We start from the raw sequence: 14,821 nt of genomic DNA, 5'->3' as shown, positions 1-14,821 counted from the left end.
TCACCTAAATGTTCAACGTTTCGCAAATAAAATGTTTATTCTTTTAGAAAAATAGCTTATTTATCTTGGACAAAAACAGGCAGATACATGTACTAAAAATTGTGTGCTTGCTTCTTTATTCACACAACTGTACAACCCATAATACCTATTTTTATACCACTACATGAGATCTATATGTGCTTTGTGTCATGAAATATTCTCTATATTTAGACCGGAAATTGTTTAAGTAGGACTCCAGTAGGTTGGTTACATTATCATCTGCTTGAAGAGATTTTTTAAGAGCAGCCTTCTTTAAAATGTCAGGTAGTGCTTGCAATTATTAGCTTTCATATCATACTGTCAAAAACACAGTCACAGGCATTTCTGGCCTTATATACTGTAACGGTGGGCAGCATCATCATCAATTTTAACATTTACATTTAACATTGATTCAACAGTCAATCACAGATTCATTTCTTAGGATTTTTTTTAAAAGATATAAATCTGTTATCAAATGGTGTCCAATTCAGGGGATATTCCTACCTCATGTTGTGTTCCCAAAACAATCTTGAGATTTATCATGACAATGACAAGGATAAAGGAGTGACTTAACTTGAGTGAATTAGTGATTAAAAGTTAATCAAAAGCCTTAATCTACAAAGTTAACTGAAAACTGATAGTTTGACTGTGTCCATGCACCAAGTTTTTAATATGGTATGAGGTCAGATTATAATCAAGACCATTAACTCTGAAAAGCTACTGTATGCTGTTATGTGTCAGGTGCTGTTTATAAACTGAGTGCAAAAGTGAAATAGCAATTTTCTCATATGTCAATAATCTTGGCATGTTTTGGCATGTTGAAGTCAACCACTTGCATTCCAGCCAGCTGAAGCAATCTGTTGATGGGCATTTGGTTAAATCGATTCATGTCAAAATGTGCAACATGAACATTAGGGCCTGCAAAATAAATACATAAATCAATCAAGAGATTAAATGATTTGTTAGATGATATTGTCAGTGGAAGTACCTTTTTAAACATCTCTGTTGATACTTAAATATGAAAATGTTCACCTGGGCCGATGATGAGTGCTCCCCCTTGCTGGAGAGGATCTCCTTGAAAATCAAAGGCAGGACTGGTCATGGCACGCCACATGCTCTTTATACTGCCAACAAGTATGTTGGATTTTACATGTGGGCTTTCAGAGGCTAAAAGCAATCAGATATCAGAAATAATTTATCATTATACCATATTTACATGCAGCTCAAATTGCCAGTTGTGGCTACATAGCAGGACTGTTCAAATTTACAGTAGCTGACGTTGAGCAGAAAAATCCCCAAACTATGGCCCTCCAGGCCTGGGTTTGAACAGCCTTGTTGTAAAGCACATCTGTAATTAAACAAACATTCAATGAAATTGCTGGGTGGAAACTTTCAGAATTGTGCAATTTCTGCATATGACTACTTTTATGCAAGTAAGTCAACAATAACTTCTTTTTGTTATGATCCACGAGTGTGCTGTTCACACAGGCCTGCAGAGTGAGTTTACAACCTGTCAGCTCCATTTCCTTCAGGACAGTGGTAGCAAGTCGGCTGGCTTATGTTAGAGAGCTCACATAGAAGGTCTTGATAGGGGAGGGCTTTTCTCTGTTAATCTATATAAAAAAGCTTTATTTCTTTCAGGATAATGCCAAATTAGAACCTCTTTGATAGATACTGATTTGAAGATTATGCTTCTTTTGTTGTTTTCCTTAGTTACACTGAATCAATGAGCCAACAGTGACTTTTTTTTTTTTTTACCTGTTTCCTTATAGAGCTCCCCTTTTGTCATCCCAAGTATTTTATAAATATTTCGCTCTGGATCAACATAAATTTCATGTTGATAGCCTGTCAGTGAGCAGAATGCCTACAACAAAAATGTCAAAATGAACAATCCATACTGATATTGATTTATTTAGACATACTGTAATAATAATAATAATAATAATATTTATTTACATAGAGCCTTTCCAGAGCTAAAAAAAACATGCAGAGGACAAGTGAATTCAGGTGTAACATTCGGAAAACAAGTGAGTTTTGAGTAAAGATTTAAATATGGAGATAGATATTGTTAACAGAAAGGAGAGAGTGTGGTAGAGCGTTCCAAAGTTTGGAAGCAATAACACTGAATGATCTGCCGCCCATTGAAGAGAGTCGGTACCGAGGGACAACAAACTGTATCACATTTTGGACTGTTTCAAAACTTACCTCTATATGGAGATAGCTGGACTGCCCAATGACAATAAGTCGGACATGAGCATCCTATAGAAGTGGGAGCAAGATGTCTTTTTCATTTACATTTTTAAAAAATTACTAAATTGAGCCATGTCTAAAATAAAAATTTACAGTCATGCATTGCACTCACCAACAACATTTCCTGTGGTATTTTGCTCAGGTCTTCAACATATTCCTGACATGTGTAGCACAAAAAATTCTGTCAAAATAAAAGCTAGTGGTAAATGTCCATGTACTTCTTTAAGACGGAACTTGTACAAAATCTTACAATTGCATGTGTTTATATAATAAAAAAAATCCCAGAAATGAAATGCCAGGATCACACATAACAGATAAGGGTTAATCACTTTTAAGTTATACACTGTCTTTATTGTTATGATTTTTTTATTTTAAAAAAAGTCTTTATGAATGTTTCTTATTATAACATTTATTAATAGAAAGCAAAATTAGTAAAAACACACAAAAAACAGTACATCTCAATATAGTTATTTTGTAATTTAATTTAAAAACATATATTCTTGATTTATTGTCAAGTGAAATATTTCAAGCCTTTTTTAAAAAAAAATTACTTGTTTCTAATAATTACAGCTTACAGCTCATGAAAATCAAAAATCTATTTACAGGTACCCAAGAATGTTATAGGTCTTGTGTCCTTTGATAAATACTACAGAATTTTTTTTAATAATTAGTTTTTTTTTTAGAAGTTATACAACTTCCGGTAATTTATTTTTATGAATATGGTAAACTGCTGGCTGGATATGTGTTCAGGCCCGTAGCCAGGGGTGGTTCGGGTGGTTCGAACGACCCACCCCCCACTGCCAAAGGTCCAGAATTTTTTGTTATTATTTAAAAAATTTTTTTTTTTTTTTTTTTGAGACAGATTAAAATTGTTAGGCATTATTTAAAATAACACTTTATTACAAAACAATTTACAAAAAAAACAAAACGCGACGTGACAAACCTGCGCAGCAACTGACGTTTTTTAAATGTGTGCGGCGGCATCCAGCGGTGTATAATATATGGGTCAGAAAGAGCAGGAGAGATGGAAGAGAAAGCAGGCAGCAGCGTCATTATCACAGAATATTGAACATATGTTCAAAAAGAGTAAGTCTGTTACTACCTCAAGATCAAATTGCTAACACTAGTTAAGTGGTAGCTAATCGTCAACCCCACATCACACACAGAATAGTTCTCTTGTGCCTTTTCTTGAGCAGTCTGAATGGCTATGCCAAGTCTGTAACATCTTAAATAAACATTAACAGACAGTAGCCTATCTGATGGATCTGTGAATTTATTATGTTAAATAATGTTAATCCATCAAAAAAAAAAGAAAAGAAAAGAAAGAACGACGAGTTCAATGCGTAAACAAACCTGCTTGACCATGCATAATATTAGGATTTATTAACATTTTATTTTGAATTAATAAATTATTCTATTAAATTAGTAAATTTATTAAATTATTCTATTAACCATAGGCGATGCTCTCTAGTGTCTATACGTGGTATAGACAGCATTCGAATGAAGTTTACCATTAATAATTGTTACATAAAACATAAAATAAAATAAGCCCACAAAAAATTATTTTTATCCATCCCACAGTCTTGTAAGTACATTAACTGATCGTCTTTTCCCCGTAATATTTGTATATTATTATTATTAGATAATTATTGGTAATATTTTTATATTTGTTTATATTCCTCATTTCGATCTCTTTACTTTACGTTCTGAATGTAAATGATAGCCTACTGTAAATGCTCGACATGCCAATAAAGATTAAATTAAGCTATATGACTGGGATTTTAAAGGTTGAATTTAACATATTTTATTATATTTCGCCTAATTAATAGACTATATAAATAACAATTCGTTGAATATTAAATATATTTTATATAAGTTCAATAAAGTGAAGAGGCAAAGACAAAGAAATGAGAGAGCATGTTGATGAGAGAAGTTGAATTTGTAGTTTAATAATATTCCGGTAAAAATTCCTTAAATGTATTCTGTTTTTAGTGTGGTTTTTAAACTTTTGAACTCTGTGGGTGTGTTTTTGAAGTAAAAAAAGTCGCACGTGATCTTGATAAGCAATTTGACAACATTGTAGTAAATATTTTTGGTGCATCAAAAGCATGCACATTATGATACCAGCAGAAAAGCTAATCCAGCACATGACACTAAAATGCAGTATTTAATCCTCAAAATGAAATACAAAATGAGTAAATACTCAAATACAAAATGCTAAGAAAAAAGGTCCACTTTTTTAAAAAAAGAACCCCCCCCTTGCACTAGGCTGGCTACAGGCCTGATGTTAGTTAGATGGATAGCATTACCAATGTGGGCTTTAATGAATTAACTGCATAGTGTGGGTAATGCTAAATGTCAACCTGCAAAGTAATCACTTTTGGAAAAAAAATCTTTCGAAAAAAAAAAAAATAGAAATAGAACATTTTTGAAAATATATTTGATATGGCATTTTAATGGTTTCAACGTCTGAGACATGAGAAAGTGTACTGTTATGTCCAAAACTGCTAGTGTGTAATAACAATGTGCACTTTCTACAGAGTTATGACATGTTGTATAAGTTGCCCATGCTGTCATACAGGAAAAAAACATGCTAAACACAAGGATCCAAGAGTTCTTGGTGGAGACTAGGATAACCTGAATCAGCTTTTTATGGAAACAACAGTTCCAGATCAGGATCAGCAGTTTTTGGATGGAACAGAGGCTTAATAAGTGCCAGACAAGGACATGCATGAAGAACAGAATGGCAAAGGACAGGAGCTCGGGTAGAAGCATTCAAGTTTTAGAATCCCTGACTGCACATTTCAGTTTATACCCTGTCTTCTCAAGGCCTAACAACCTCTGTGTTGAAAGAGAATGCGAGAAGCAAGAGAATGCAAAGACTTCAGGCATCATGTGTATTCGAATGCTTGCAGACAAATAAAATAATAGTACTTTATGTAGCTGACTGAAATGAAAGAAAACTAAGAAGAAGTGTTATATCTTACCCTTACAAAAATAATGATAGCTTTGTGGTTTTGGTATAAACTCTTAAAAGTTACACAAACACCGTGTCGATCGTAGATGAGGCAGTCCTCTACCTCGGAAATGGGAATGGCTGAAGATGTGGCTGGAGAAGTCGGAGGCACAGAGCTGCAGATCTGCTGCGTTACTGGCAAACTGGTAGCCATGTCTCCTCCAGTAGTATAGTGTAACGCTAGTGTCGTGTCCCAGAGCCTAGCGCCAAGCCCGTGTTATTTGGGGGATTTTCTTCAGGGAAGGACGCACATCCTGGGCAAGAGTGGTGCGGAAAAAAAAGTTTCTTTCAAATCTTTACGAAGCTTTGTTTTAAACAAGTCACATCAGCAGTTCTCAAAAATATTCACATTGTAACTTATTGGTGGTACGCGAACGGGTATTGTGTTTTGGTGATATTGTGTATGGCTCCGGAGATCGTGTCGAGCAGAAGGGGCTCCGAATAACGCTGCCTGTATGGAGTCCCTGTATGTCACGTGAACAATGACAACAGATGCCTCGCGGTTGCCGGAATCACGTGACCGATTTAACCGCCTTCGTTAAAGGCCCGTTTCACATGGATGTCTCACTCCTGTGAACTCTGTCGATATATTTTTGTTGTATTTTTTTTAAGGTTCAAAAAACTTGACCATTTATTTGAATTTCACAATAAACTTTGCATCTACGTCTTATCTTTGAAATACATCAAGAAAGAATATGCACACAACAAACTTCTGGCTTGTTTTATCCAGTCTAAATTTAAATAAAAAAATTAATGGTTTAAATGAATGCCCTTAATCTATCTCATAAACCCCAGTGTTGTTATTGTGTCTAGGTGGTGTTTTTCCTGTCTTTCATCTCTTTTTTTCTCCAATGTACGTTTTCATCATTTGATTTGCGATGGATTGCCACCTAGTCCAGGGTGTACCCGGCCTCATGGCCCAAGTCTCCTGGGATAGACTCCAGACCCCTCGAGGGCCTGTATACAGGATAAAGTGTTATAGACCATGAGTGAGTGTTCATAAATTATAAACAGTGTTGTGTTGTATTCATGTTTATTTTGTTACTTTAAAAAAAAAAGAAGAAAGAGAAAGACTTGTTGGGAACATTTTAAATTAATTTCTTACAATAAGGAAATTACTTTATAAATTGTTCTAACATAATCAGAGGGCTATTTTGTTTTCCCCTTGATTTTAAAAGATTCAGAGATGGTAGTTAGGTGCATAAATATTTCCTCTGCATAGCTGATTTTTAAACAACAGCCTATTCACGCAGCTGATGCACTATTACTTGGCGCTACATGTCCATACTAATACTACTGCGATGCTACACAAAATGTGTCCACTGGAGGTCAGTACAACGAGCTCGTAAACAAATGCACTGTACATTTACGCACATCTGTTACATACATGTTTCAATATTTAATCTGTACAGTTGTGTACCTACTGTGTATAGCTGTCTTGTCTGTAACAAATGTACAGTGTTTTCTGTAAGTCTTTGAGAGCCACAAACAGGCCGGATTTAAATCCCTTGTGTGTGTCAACATATTTGGCGAATAAAACCTGATTCTGATGAACAACTAATGAAGCTTCATCTCCCCATCAGTACCACGTATCACATTTTCACACCAACGCTATCTGCACAAAAACCGTCTTAGTTTTGGCGACGTTATAATATGGACTGCTTTCTCCACCAATAAAACAAATTCGTCGGCTGAGGCGGGACTTCCTTTGTAGTGACTATACCGGAAGTGATCGAAACAGCAAACACACTGATGCAGCATGTCCAAAGCCTCCGCACTCCCTGTTCGAGTGCGCTCTCGTGTAGAGGACGTAACGCCGTCGTATGCACCCTATGTAGTGCACTACAAAAGAAATAGGAGCAAATTGGGTTTCGGCTCGAAGTAACGAGTTGACACACCGTTAAAGGCAGCTATATGTTATTAAACACCACTGTTTGCGTTTTAAATAAACACACTTTGTATTAGTGTGTGTGTTGTGCACGCGGGTTATGAGGGCGCGGGACGGAGCTGCTCCAACCCGCGGCAGCTGCTGGTGAGGAAACACTTTGGTTTTCTCATCGACATTCGCTAACAAACTAGCTCACAACATATCATAGCAACGAATAGTATTTCCCAGTTGTAATATTAGCTAGGTATGCTATCACAACAACACTAGACTGAGTTTGGCAAAGTACAGGCAGAATAAATCACCCTTACACCTGGTTAAACCGACAGCCTTGGTGTTTTAGATAACGCCTTACATTTAGGCAACTTTTTTTTAAACAAACAGCTTGATAGTTACACCTGCAAACTGACAGTAATGATGTTTACATCGACCCAAAGTATAACAAGGTGTAACAGATGTTAAATCCATCTCACCATCTTACACATTATTCAGCATTTAAAAGAAATCTTTAGATTAATTCAGCTTTATTGTAAATTATTAATTCAGCTTTATTTATTTGTATTTTTATTCAGCACTAACTTGAGAGAAGAATGTGATAGGTGTGTTGTAATTATATTATGATTGTATTATTTAATTATTCTTGCTTATTTGTCAGTATTATAAAGTTATTAGCTGCAAAGCTCTCTTATATCATAGGTTTTATTTTAATCATTTTTTTTAGCTTAACATAGATTTAGCTATAACTGCTAGTTCTTTTGAACTCTCTTGTGACAATATGTTTATGTAATTTTTTTTTTGTTTATGCTATGACTAAAACATTTCTCTTTTTTTGTTACTGTAAGATGACAATGACGCCTCTGTTTTCTTACTCATCCCATTCACTAGAGCCAGTGTGAATCATCTATATGGGCCATCTTCTCTCAACAAATGGCCTCCGCTTGAAGAAGAGACCGCAGACTCTGCGCAAGAAGAAGAAGAAGAGGAGGAGCTGCTTTCTTCGGGGCCCGTGCATGCTCTGCTTCTTCATCCGTGGCAGCAGCAGCAGCAGCAGCAGCAGTGACGGCTTCGAGGCTGACTGCAATTCTGACCCCAGACTGGCCAAGCTGAGCTCGCCTGAGGACTGCGCCAAGTTCCTACTCTCTCCTGCCGAGTTGGCAGTGTGGGAGTGCCAGGGCCGGAGCCTGCTCTCCTCAGTGCCAGCCAGGCTCATTGGACCACCAGCGCTCTTCTGTCCAGACTACTCGGAGATGGTTTGCAAGCGCAAGAGCGGCGAGCCGCAGCCGTTGGCTTCGTGCAAGCAGCCGCGCTGCACTTCCCAGGAAGCAACAGAGAGCGAAGAGGATGAGAAGAATGCCACTCAGTCACTACTGCCCCAGCTCTGCCCACTGCCTTCCTCGTCTTCGTCTTCCTTCTCAGAGGAGCCAGAGATCTCAGTGGTGGGAATTCAGGTGGACTCAGGTCATAGCCTAAGCAATGACAAGACCGCTGATATCTCCTCTTCCACTTCCTCCTCTTGCCTTCTTACCCATAGTAGTGTGGCAGAGGAGGGCAAGAGTGCTGAGATCATGGACATGTCCCGAATCAACCATCTACCCTCGTCCATCCTACTCAAGGTCTGTACACTTGGGTCTCAGCTGGGTGAAGCTGCGTCCGGTTTACTTTGAGTGGCCGGAACTTTCTCTGGATCTCCTCCACATGTCTTTTTTTATATTCACTTTGTGCCCTTTACTATTTTTTGTGACCTTTTGAAATTTCTGTAAGAAATTATAAGCAGGGTGCAATTTTGGTTTAATCAGTGGCTGATGACTGTAAAGTTGGTCCTACCCTCACAGTTTTTTTTTAAATACAAACTGATTGTTATGACCTTTATTATAAATGCTTGTTGTAGGGCTTGTGGCTTCACACATTGTACCTGATTATTAATATTTATTTGTAGAATATAATTTCAGATGATGAATTTGTGTCATCATATTAAAATTGTAAAAAGTTTAAGTTGTAGATTTGACAAATTTAACAAATTTATACAATTAGTTTACTCAGCAGAGTTAGTGCCTAAAGCTTGACATGTGCATTAAGCCAGAGGTTCTGTGTGACCCACTACAAAATGTATTGCTGGAGTGGAAAGCTCCTACGTTCTTGTAGTCTGTCAGATACGAACCTTGCAGGAAATCTTAATTGTGGCAGGCTAACAGTGGTGTGAAATGTTAATATATTTCGTATTCACTTTGTTATAAAGTATTGTGGTCAACTGAAAAAAATAGTACCTGTAGGAGAGGGCAAGATCGTTGAGGAACATTTTCAGAGTAGAAAGTATTGTGAATAAAAACTCTCACACTTCTCTGCCAAAAGCCTTATCAATGGCATCTTTTCTCTTCTAATTGTTTGTTGTTTCTAAGCAGACTAATAACTATGTTGGTAGACAGATAAGTACATCCATAGTGTGTGTCATAAAACGCTTTTAGAATAAGAGGGACTTTAGGACTAGTATTGGGAATCGGTGGTCTATTGATTTTACCAATTTATCTGATTGGTAGTTTTTTTTTGCCAACTGTTTATATCATAGCTAAATTGCATTTAATTGTCGTCCTTGACCTGCTTGGATATCAGTTCATGTGTCCCCTTTTTAACAACTGAAGTGAAACATGGTCTGTATTTTATAGGCATAGCATAACATGGCATACCATAACTGCACTACTTCAGATTTTTTTTTAAACCCTCTTGACAGTGGCTGTGCCTTCTCTTTTCGGACTAAAGTTCAGGGTTTTAATGATGTGCAGTGACACTCGTTTGTAAACTCTCATGTGTAGTGAGTGTATTAGAGCAAAGTTATTACTGACCTGCTACACTCTGGCCCTCCTGTTTTGTACTTTGGAACCAAAAGTCTGAGTGTTGCAATATGTTTTATGTTTTTCAGGTTTTCTCCCACTTGTCAGTGAAGGAGCGTTGTCTTAGTGCCTCCCTGGTCTGCAAGTACTGGCGTGACCTTTGCTTAGACTTCCAGTTCTGGAAGCAAATCGATCTCAGCGGCCTCAGACAAGTTAGTTTTACCAATGGTTCTATTAAATCTGTGCATAATTTCTGGTGAAAACTGTACTTACTCTTAATAATATTGAAGAATGGAAGATGAATTCTTTTAGTTTTTGTAAGAAATCATTAAAATGCTTGTGTGATTTGCAGGTAAGAGATGACCTTCTCGTGAAGATTGCATCCTGGAAACAAAATGTGACGGAACTGAACATCTCTGACTGCCGGAACGTTGAAGACTATGGTGTATGCACTCTAGCCTCTCAGTGTCCAGGTCTGCTGAAATACACAGCCTACCGTTGCAAACAGCTCAGTGATGCATCTCTTTGTGCTGTGGCCTGGCATTGCCCATTGCTTCAGAAAGTGCACGTGGGAAACCAGGACAAGCTGAGCGATCATGCCCTCAAACAGGTCTGAAAGAGAGAATAATTCTCTGTTTTCTTTCCATTAGTCTGATTAAATTTGAAGCTTTTCCAGTCAACAGGATCACTTGACTAATATGGTGAACAAACGATCAGTTTTGATTACAGATCCAGATGAAAAATCCAAATGACTTATTGGTCTGGTCTGGGAAATTGCACTTGTCAAGAATAAAATATTACTATTCTGGTGTGTATGCTCGTTGGGATGTGCGTGTGGTTTTAATCTTTCCTGAGGTGTGAATTGTGGTCAGGGCTTAGACTGATACACTGGGGGTGTATCCACTGCAAACTTTATGTCCTAGTTTAGTTAAGCTATCTTTGCCCCAATCCAGGCAGGATTTACCTTTTACCTTCTGATCATTTTGTTTGTCTAATTATTACCCTTTTGCAGCTATTTTGTTGTTGTTCTACCTACTGTTTTTATTGTGTTATCTCACAGACTCTTAAATCATCCTTCACAGTGCTGTTTCTAGACTACCAGCACCATTTACCCTCCACTGTTGTCTTGGTTCCAAACTGATAGATGGGCTTTAGAGTTGTATATCTGTCATCCAGAAAGCTGATTTCATTCATTGTGGCTTTCCTTCCTTTCCCAACTCGATCACTCCAAAGGATTTGGATGACACGCGCTGCCCTGTCCTCTTTGCCTGTTTTGTTTCTGATACTTGATGAGAATTTTGCTACTGTCTTTCCATTCTACTGTACCTCTCGTCATTTCACTTTCCACACTTTTACTGTACAGTAACCGTTATATCCATCCTGGAAAACCCCCCACTAGACACCTCAGACATTAGCAACTACCAGGTGGTGTCGCTATCACCATCTATCCTAAGTATCCAAGCTTCAGTGCGGTACAAATTGCCCTTATTTATGCTGCTAGATCTGCTAAACTGCATTGTTCCTCATGCTTTATGACCTATCAGGAGCTTTTTACATGGTCAGTTTTGGATTTCATTATCTGACCCCACATATCTAAGGTGCTTGTTCAGTTCCTTTTCATCGCTACATTGGACTACTCCAGCTCTCTCCTGATGGATCTTCTGTGCAATGTTCTATTCCTGCAGCTGACCCAGAACCAGCTGATCTTCTGAAGTTCTATCACATTACTGCATTGTTATGGTTGCTTCACTGTCTTATTGTAGCTTCCTGCGTCAGATTTAAAACACTGATGCATGACTCCAAATCCAACAGTGGACCTACTAGGCACATTTTCCATTCTATACCATGTTCCCTTTAATGCACCAGCACCATTTGACCTACCATTGGGTAAGATACACAAAGGTAGAGAGACAAGAATCAAGGTTTCTCTTAGTTTAGTCTACTTTAGTTTAACTAGTTAGTTTAGTTAGTTCTCTTAGTCCTCAATTTGTGGAAAAAAATCTGAGGAATGTATTTTTTGTGTACTTTCCGTACCAACTTGTGCTAGCCTTTCTTTAATGAAGTTCATGCTTGATAGTAATCTTAGACCCTCACCTCTGTTTTTTTATGGACACTAAAACATGCCTGCAAGATGCATTAGACCAGGGCATCTGCTGAACGCTTTTAATATTTCTGTCATGGATTTGGTGTTTCCAGATGTACGGGTAACATCTACCAAATGAATCTCCAATGATTCTCAGTTATTATTATTATTTCACAGGCTAATATTTCACTATTCTGGACTCCTAGACTTCTAAAGGTGTGCTTTGGTATCTGGCATAAATCCATTAGCAGCAGATCCTTTAAGAGCTAAAAGTTGAGAGGTGGGCCTTCCATGGATCAGACTTGTTTTTCCAGCACATCTCACAGATGCTCGGTTGGATTAAGATCTGGAGAATTTGGATGTTTGTCAACAACTTAAACTCCTCAAGCAATTCTTTAATGATTTTTGCGGTCTGTCAGATTGCTGAAAGTGGCCACTGGCATCAGGAAATATTGTTTATATAAAGGTGTGTACTTGCTGAGAAACAATGTGTTAAAGTGGTACGTGGTAAAGTATCATCCACATGAATGGCAGGAGCCAAGGTTTTCGAGTAGAACATTTTTTAAAGCATCACACTGCCTCTGCTAACCTGCCCTCTTTCCATAGTGCATCTTGGTGTCATCTCTTCGCCACGTATGTGACATGCACACACCCAGCCATCCACTTGATGTAAAAGAAAATGTGCTACATTAGACCAGGCCATCTTTTTCAACTTGTCCGTGGTCCAGTTCTGATGCTCTTGTCTTCACTGTAAGCACTATGGGCACCCTGACCAATGTGTGGCTATGCAGCCTTATTCACAACAAAGTGACATGCACTGTGTTCTGACACCTTTCTATCAGAACCTACAATAAAGCTACAATATCTCTTGTGTTGGATCAGCTGTCATGCCCTACGTGCATCAGTAAGCCGTGGCTGCCCCAACCCTGTCGCTGATTTGTTTTTTCTTCCTTGCTCTACTCTTGGTACACTTTTGGGCCCATTGTAGGCTAGAAACATCCCACAAAAGCTGCAGTTTTAAAGTTGCTGTGACCCAATAGTCTCGCCATCGCAGTTTTGGCTCCTGTTAGAGTTGCTCAAATTTTTACACTTGCCCATTTTTTTTCTGCTTCCAACACATCAGGTTTAGGGGCAAAATATTAATTTGCTGCCTAATATACCCCACCCACTTTCAGGTACCATTGCAATGGGATAATCAATGATATTCATGTCACCTCTCAGTGGTCATAATGTTATCGCTGATATACATACTTGCAAGTAATCTGATTCGAAAAATTTCTATACAGAGGGGAAATTAACAGATGGAGAAGTTATATACATACAAACAGTTTGTACCAATTATACATTACTGAAATGAAAGTCAGCCCAAACATTTTACACTTTAGGAAAAGAAAAATAGTACATATGCATACTCGTATAGTGTGTGTGTGTGTATCACTTACCCTTTGTGGCCATTTCTAATAAAGTTCTCAGTGTGTGTATGTGTGTGTAATATATAATTTATATACAATTCACTGATTGATTACAATATCGTAATAGAGTAGAATATTTATTATGTTTTTGGCTAAGAATCATTGTGTTATTTGTTTTACTTATTAACTTCTGTTCTTGTAGTTGTTTGGCCCTGGTAATTTTGGTGTTGCTTTCCCTATTCTCTGTAGTTGGGAGAGCATTGTCCAGAGCTAAAGGATGTACATTTTGGACAGTGCTACAACGTCAGTGATGAGGGCCTGATAGCGCTGGCAAAGGGTTGCCCAAAACTGCAGAGGATTTACATGCAAGAAAACAAACTGGTAGGTGCTGTCTGTTCTTCTAGCAACATAAGATGATTCTAGTTGATTTTGTCTCATGCCACCTGTGTGAGTTTGTGTATTGGTGAAATATATGGAAAAAGCTGTAAGTGGCAGCTCTGATGCAGTTGGAGAAAGCTTTCAAAAGATGTTAAGGCTGAAAGAAAATACTCTGTAACTTAAAGCAACATAGGATACTTATTAGCACAGGGCCTTTCAGTCTGTACCAACTACATGCCAAGAAGGCCTGTAACTAACACACACTCACACACGCGCGTGCACACACGCACACAAGCATCGCCCTTCTTTGGTGTATAAACTCCCTCCAGATGTTCTGATACTGATTTTTAAGCCCCTACTTCTGTGTATCTCTCTGTATCTTTCTTTGTATCTCTACCGCTCAGCTTTCTCATCATATCCCAGTGGGTTTAAGGATTCTTTTGGGCATTGCTTTTAGGAAGCATATGGATCTTATTTGGAATCTTTTGCTCAGACATAATAGAGGAATTTGCTGATAATTAAAAATAGCAAAGTAAAAAAAAAAAAAACTGTCTTATTAGTGGCCTATGTCTTTTCTGTGGTGACTTTTCCCCTGTGGTGACATTGCATATTGCAAATTCTTTTTACTGAGGTCTGTGAATAACAATTTGTGCTCAAACCAAAAATAGCTTAAACGCAGACATGTCCCATGGGGGTCAATGCCACCAGTTAATCAGGATTGTCAAATGTTTCTAATTACAGCATGTTTAGCCTCTACCACTGGTGAGATTCATTTTTTGGCCAACCAGTAGGGGGCAGTAGTATGCCTTTCATGAATCTCATCTAGTGCAACCCATCTTTGTTTCATACCAAGTCTTTAGAGATGGGAAAAATAAATATGAGTGATGCACAAAGCTACTTGACTATACTGACTGTCTGAATCCTGTCTTTACCTGCAGAGGTCAAATGCATTTG

General features: G+C 37.9%; 2 protein-coding genes across 5 annotated transcripts in view; one reads left to right on the top strand and one right to left on the bottom strand.

Moving 5' to 3' along the window:
- Positions 1 to 93: 93 nt before the first annotated feature.
- prxl2c (peroxiredoxin like 2C) lies at positions 94 to 6,865 on the bottom strand. Of its 3 annotated transcripts, XM_053503279.1 has the most exons (7): positions 6,709 to 6,865; positions 5,256 to 5,538; positions 2,381 to 2,449; positions 2,224 to 2,277; positions 1,777 to 1,882; positions 1,051 to 1,185; positions 94 to 936 (listed from the first exon to the last, which is right to left on the bottom strand). In XM_053503279.1, exons 2-7 carry the CDS (start codon positions 5,436 to 5,438, stop codon positions 803 to 805), a joined length of 681 nt encoding a protein of 226 aa, XP_053359254.1. In that variant the 5' UTR covers positions 5,439 to 5,538; positions 6,709 to 6,865; the 3' UTR covers positions 94 to 802. The 3 variants fall into 3 exon arrangements, with proteins under 3 accessions (XP_053359254.1, XP_053359253.1, XP_053359255.1); XM_053503278.1 differs by lacking the exon at positions 6,709 to 6,865 and having other exon boundaries at positions 5,256 to 5,732; XM_053503280.1 differs by lacking the exon at positions 6,709 to 6,865 and having other exon boundaries at positions 5,349 to 5,732.
- Positions 6,866 to 7,162: 297 nt separating this feature from the next.
- fbxl17 (F-box and leucine-rich repeat protein 17) overlaps positions 7,163 to 14,821 on the top strand; it is a 231,390-nt gene continuing 223,731 nt past the window's right edge. For both annotated transcript variants that reach the window (XM_053504719.1, XM_053504720.1), the window contains exons 1-5: positions 7,163 to 7,316; positions 8,055 to 8,782; positions 10,084 to 10,206; positions 10,347 to 10,604; positions 13,739 to 13,870. In XM_053504719.1, the coding sequence (XP_053360694.1) occupies positions 8,075 to 8,782; positions 10,084 to 10,206; positions 10,347 to 10,604; positions 13,739 to 13,870 (1,221 nt within the window). In that variant the 5' untranslated portion in view covers positions 7,163 to 7,316; positions 8,055 to 8,074. The remainder of the gene's footprint in view (positions 7,317 to 8,054; positions 8,783 to 10,083; positions 10,207 to 10,346; positions 10,605 to 13,738; positions 13,871 to 14,821) is intronic.

This window comes from Clarias gariepinus, chromosome 9 (genome assembly GCF_024256425.1).
Source record: "Clarias gariepinus isolate MV-2021 ecotype Netherlands chromosome 9, CGAR_prim_01v2, whole genome shotgun sequence".
Taxonomy (NCBI): Eukaryota; Metazoa; Chordata; class Actinopteri; order Siluriformes; family Clariidae; genus Clarias; species Clarias gariepinus.
The sequence above is the reverse complement of the archived record's forward strand: the minus strand, read 5'-3'. Positions and strand labels throughout refer to the sequence as shown.

What these genes read in the sequence shown, in the direction of transcription:
- prxl2c (XM_053503279.1), bottom strand. Translation starts at nt 5,438, where the DNA reads ATGGCTACCAGTTTGCCAGTAACGCAGCAGATCTGCAGCTCTGTGCCT. An exon ending in CCAGCTATCTCCATATAGAG is followed by an intron (nt 1,883 to 2,223) that starts GTAAGTTTTGAA and finishes TTTTTGTTGTAG; the next exon opens with GCATTCTGCTCACTGACAGG. An exon ending in AGCACTCATCATCGGCCCAG is followed by an intron (nt 937 to 1,050) that starts GTGAACATTTTC and finishes TTTATTTTGCAG; the next exon opens with GCCCTAATGTTCATGTTGCA.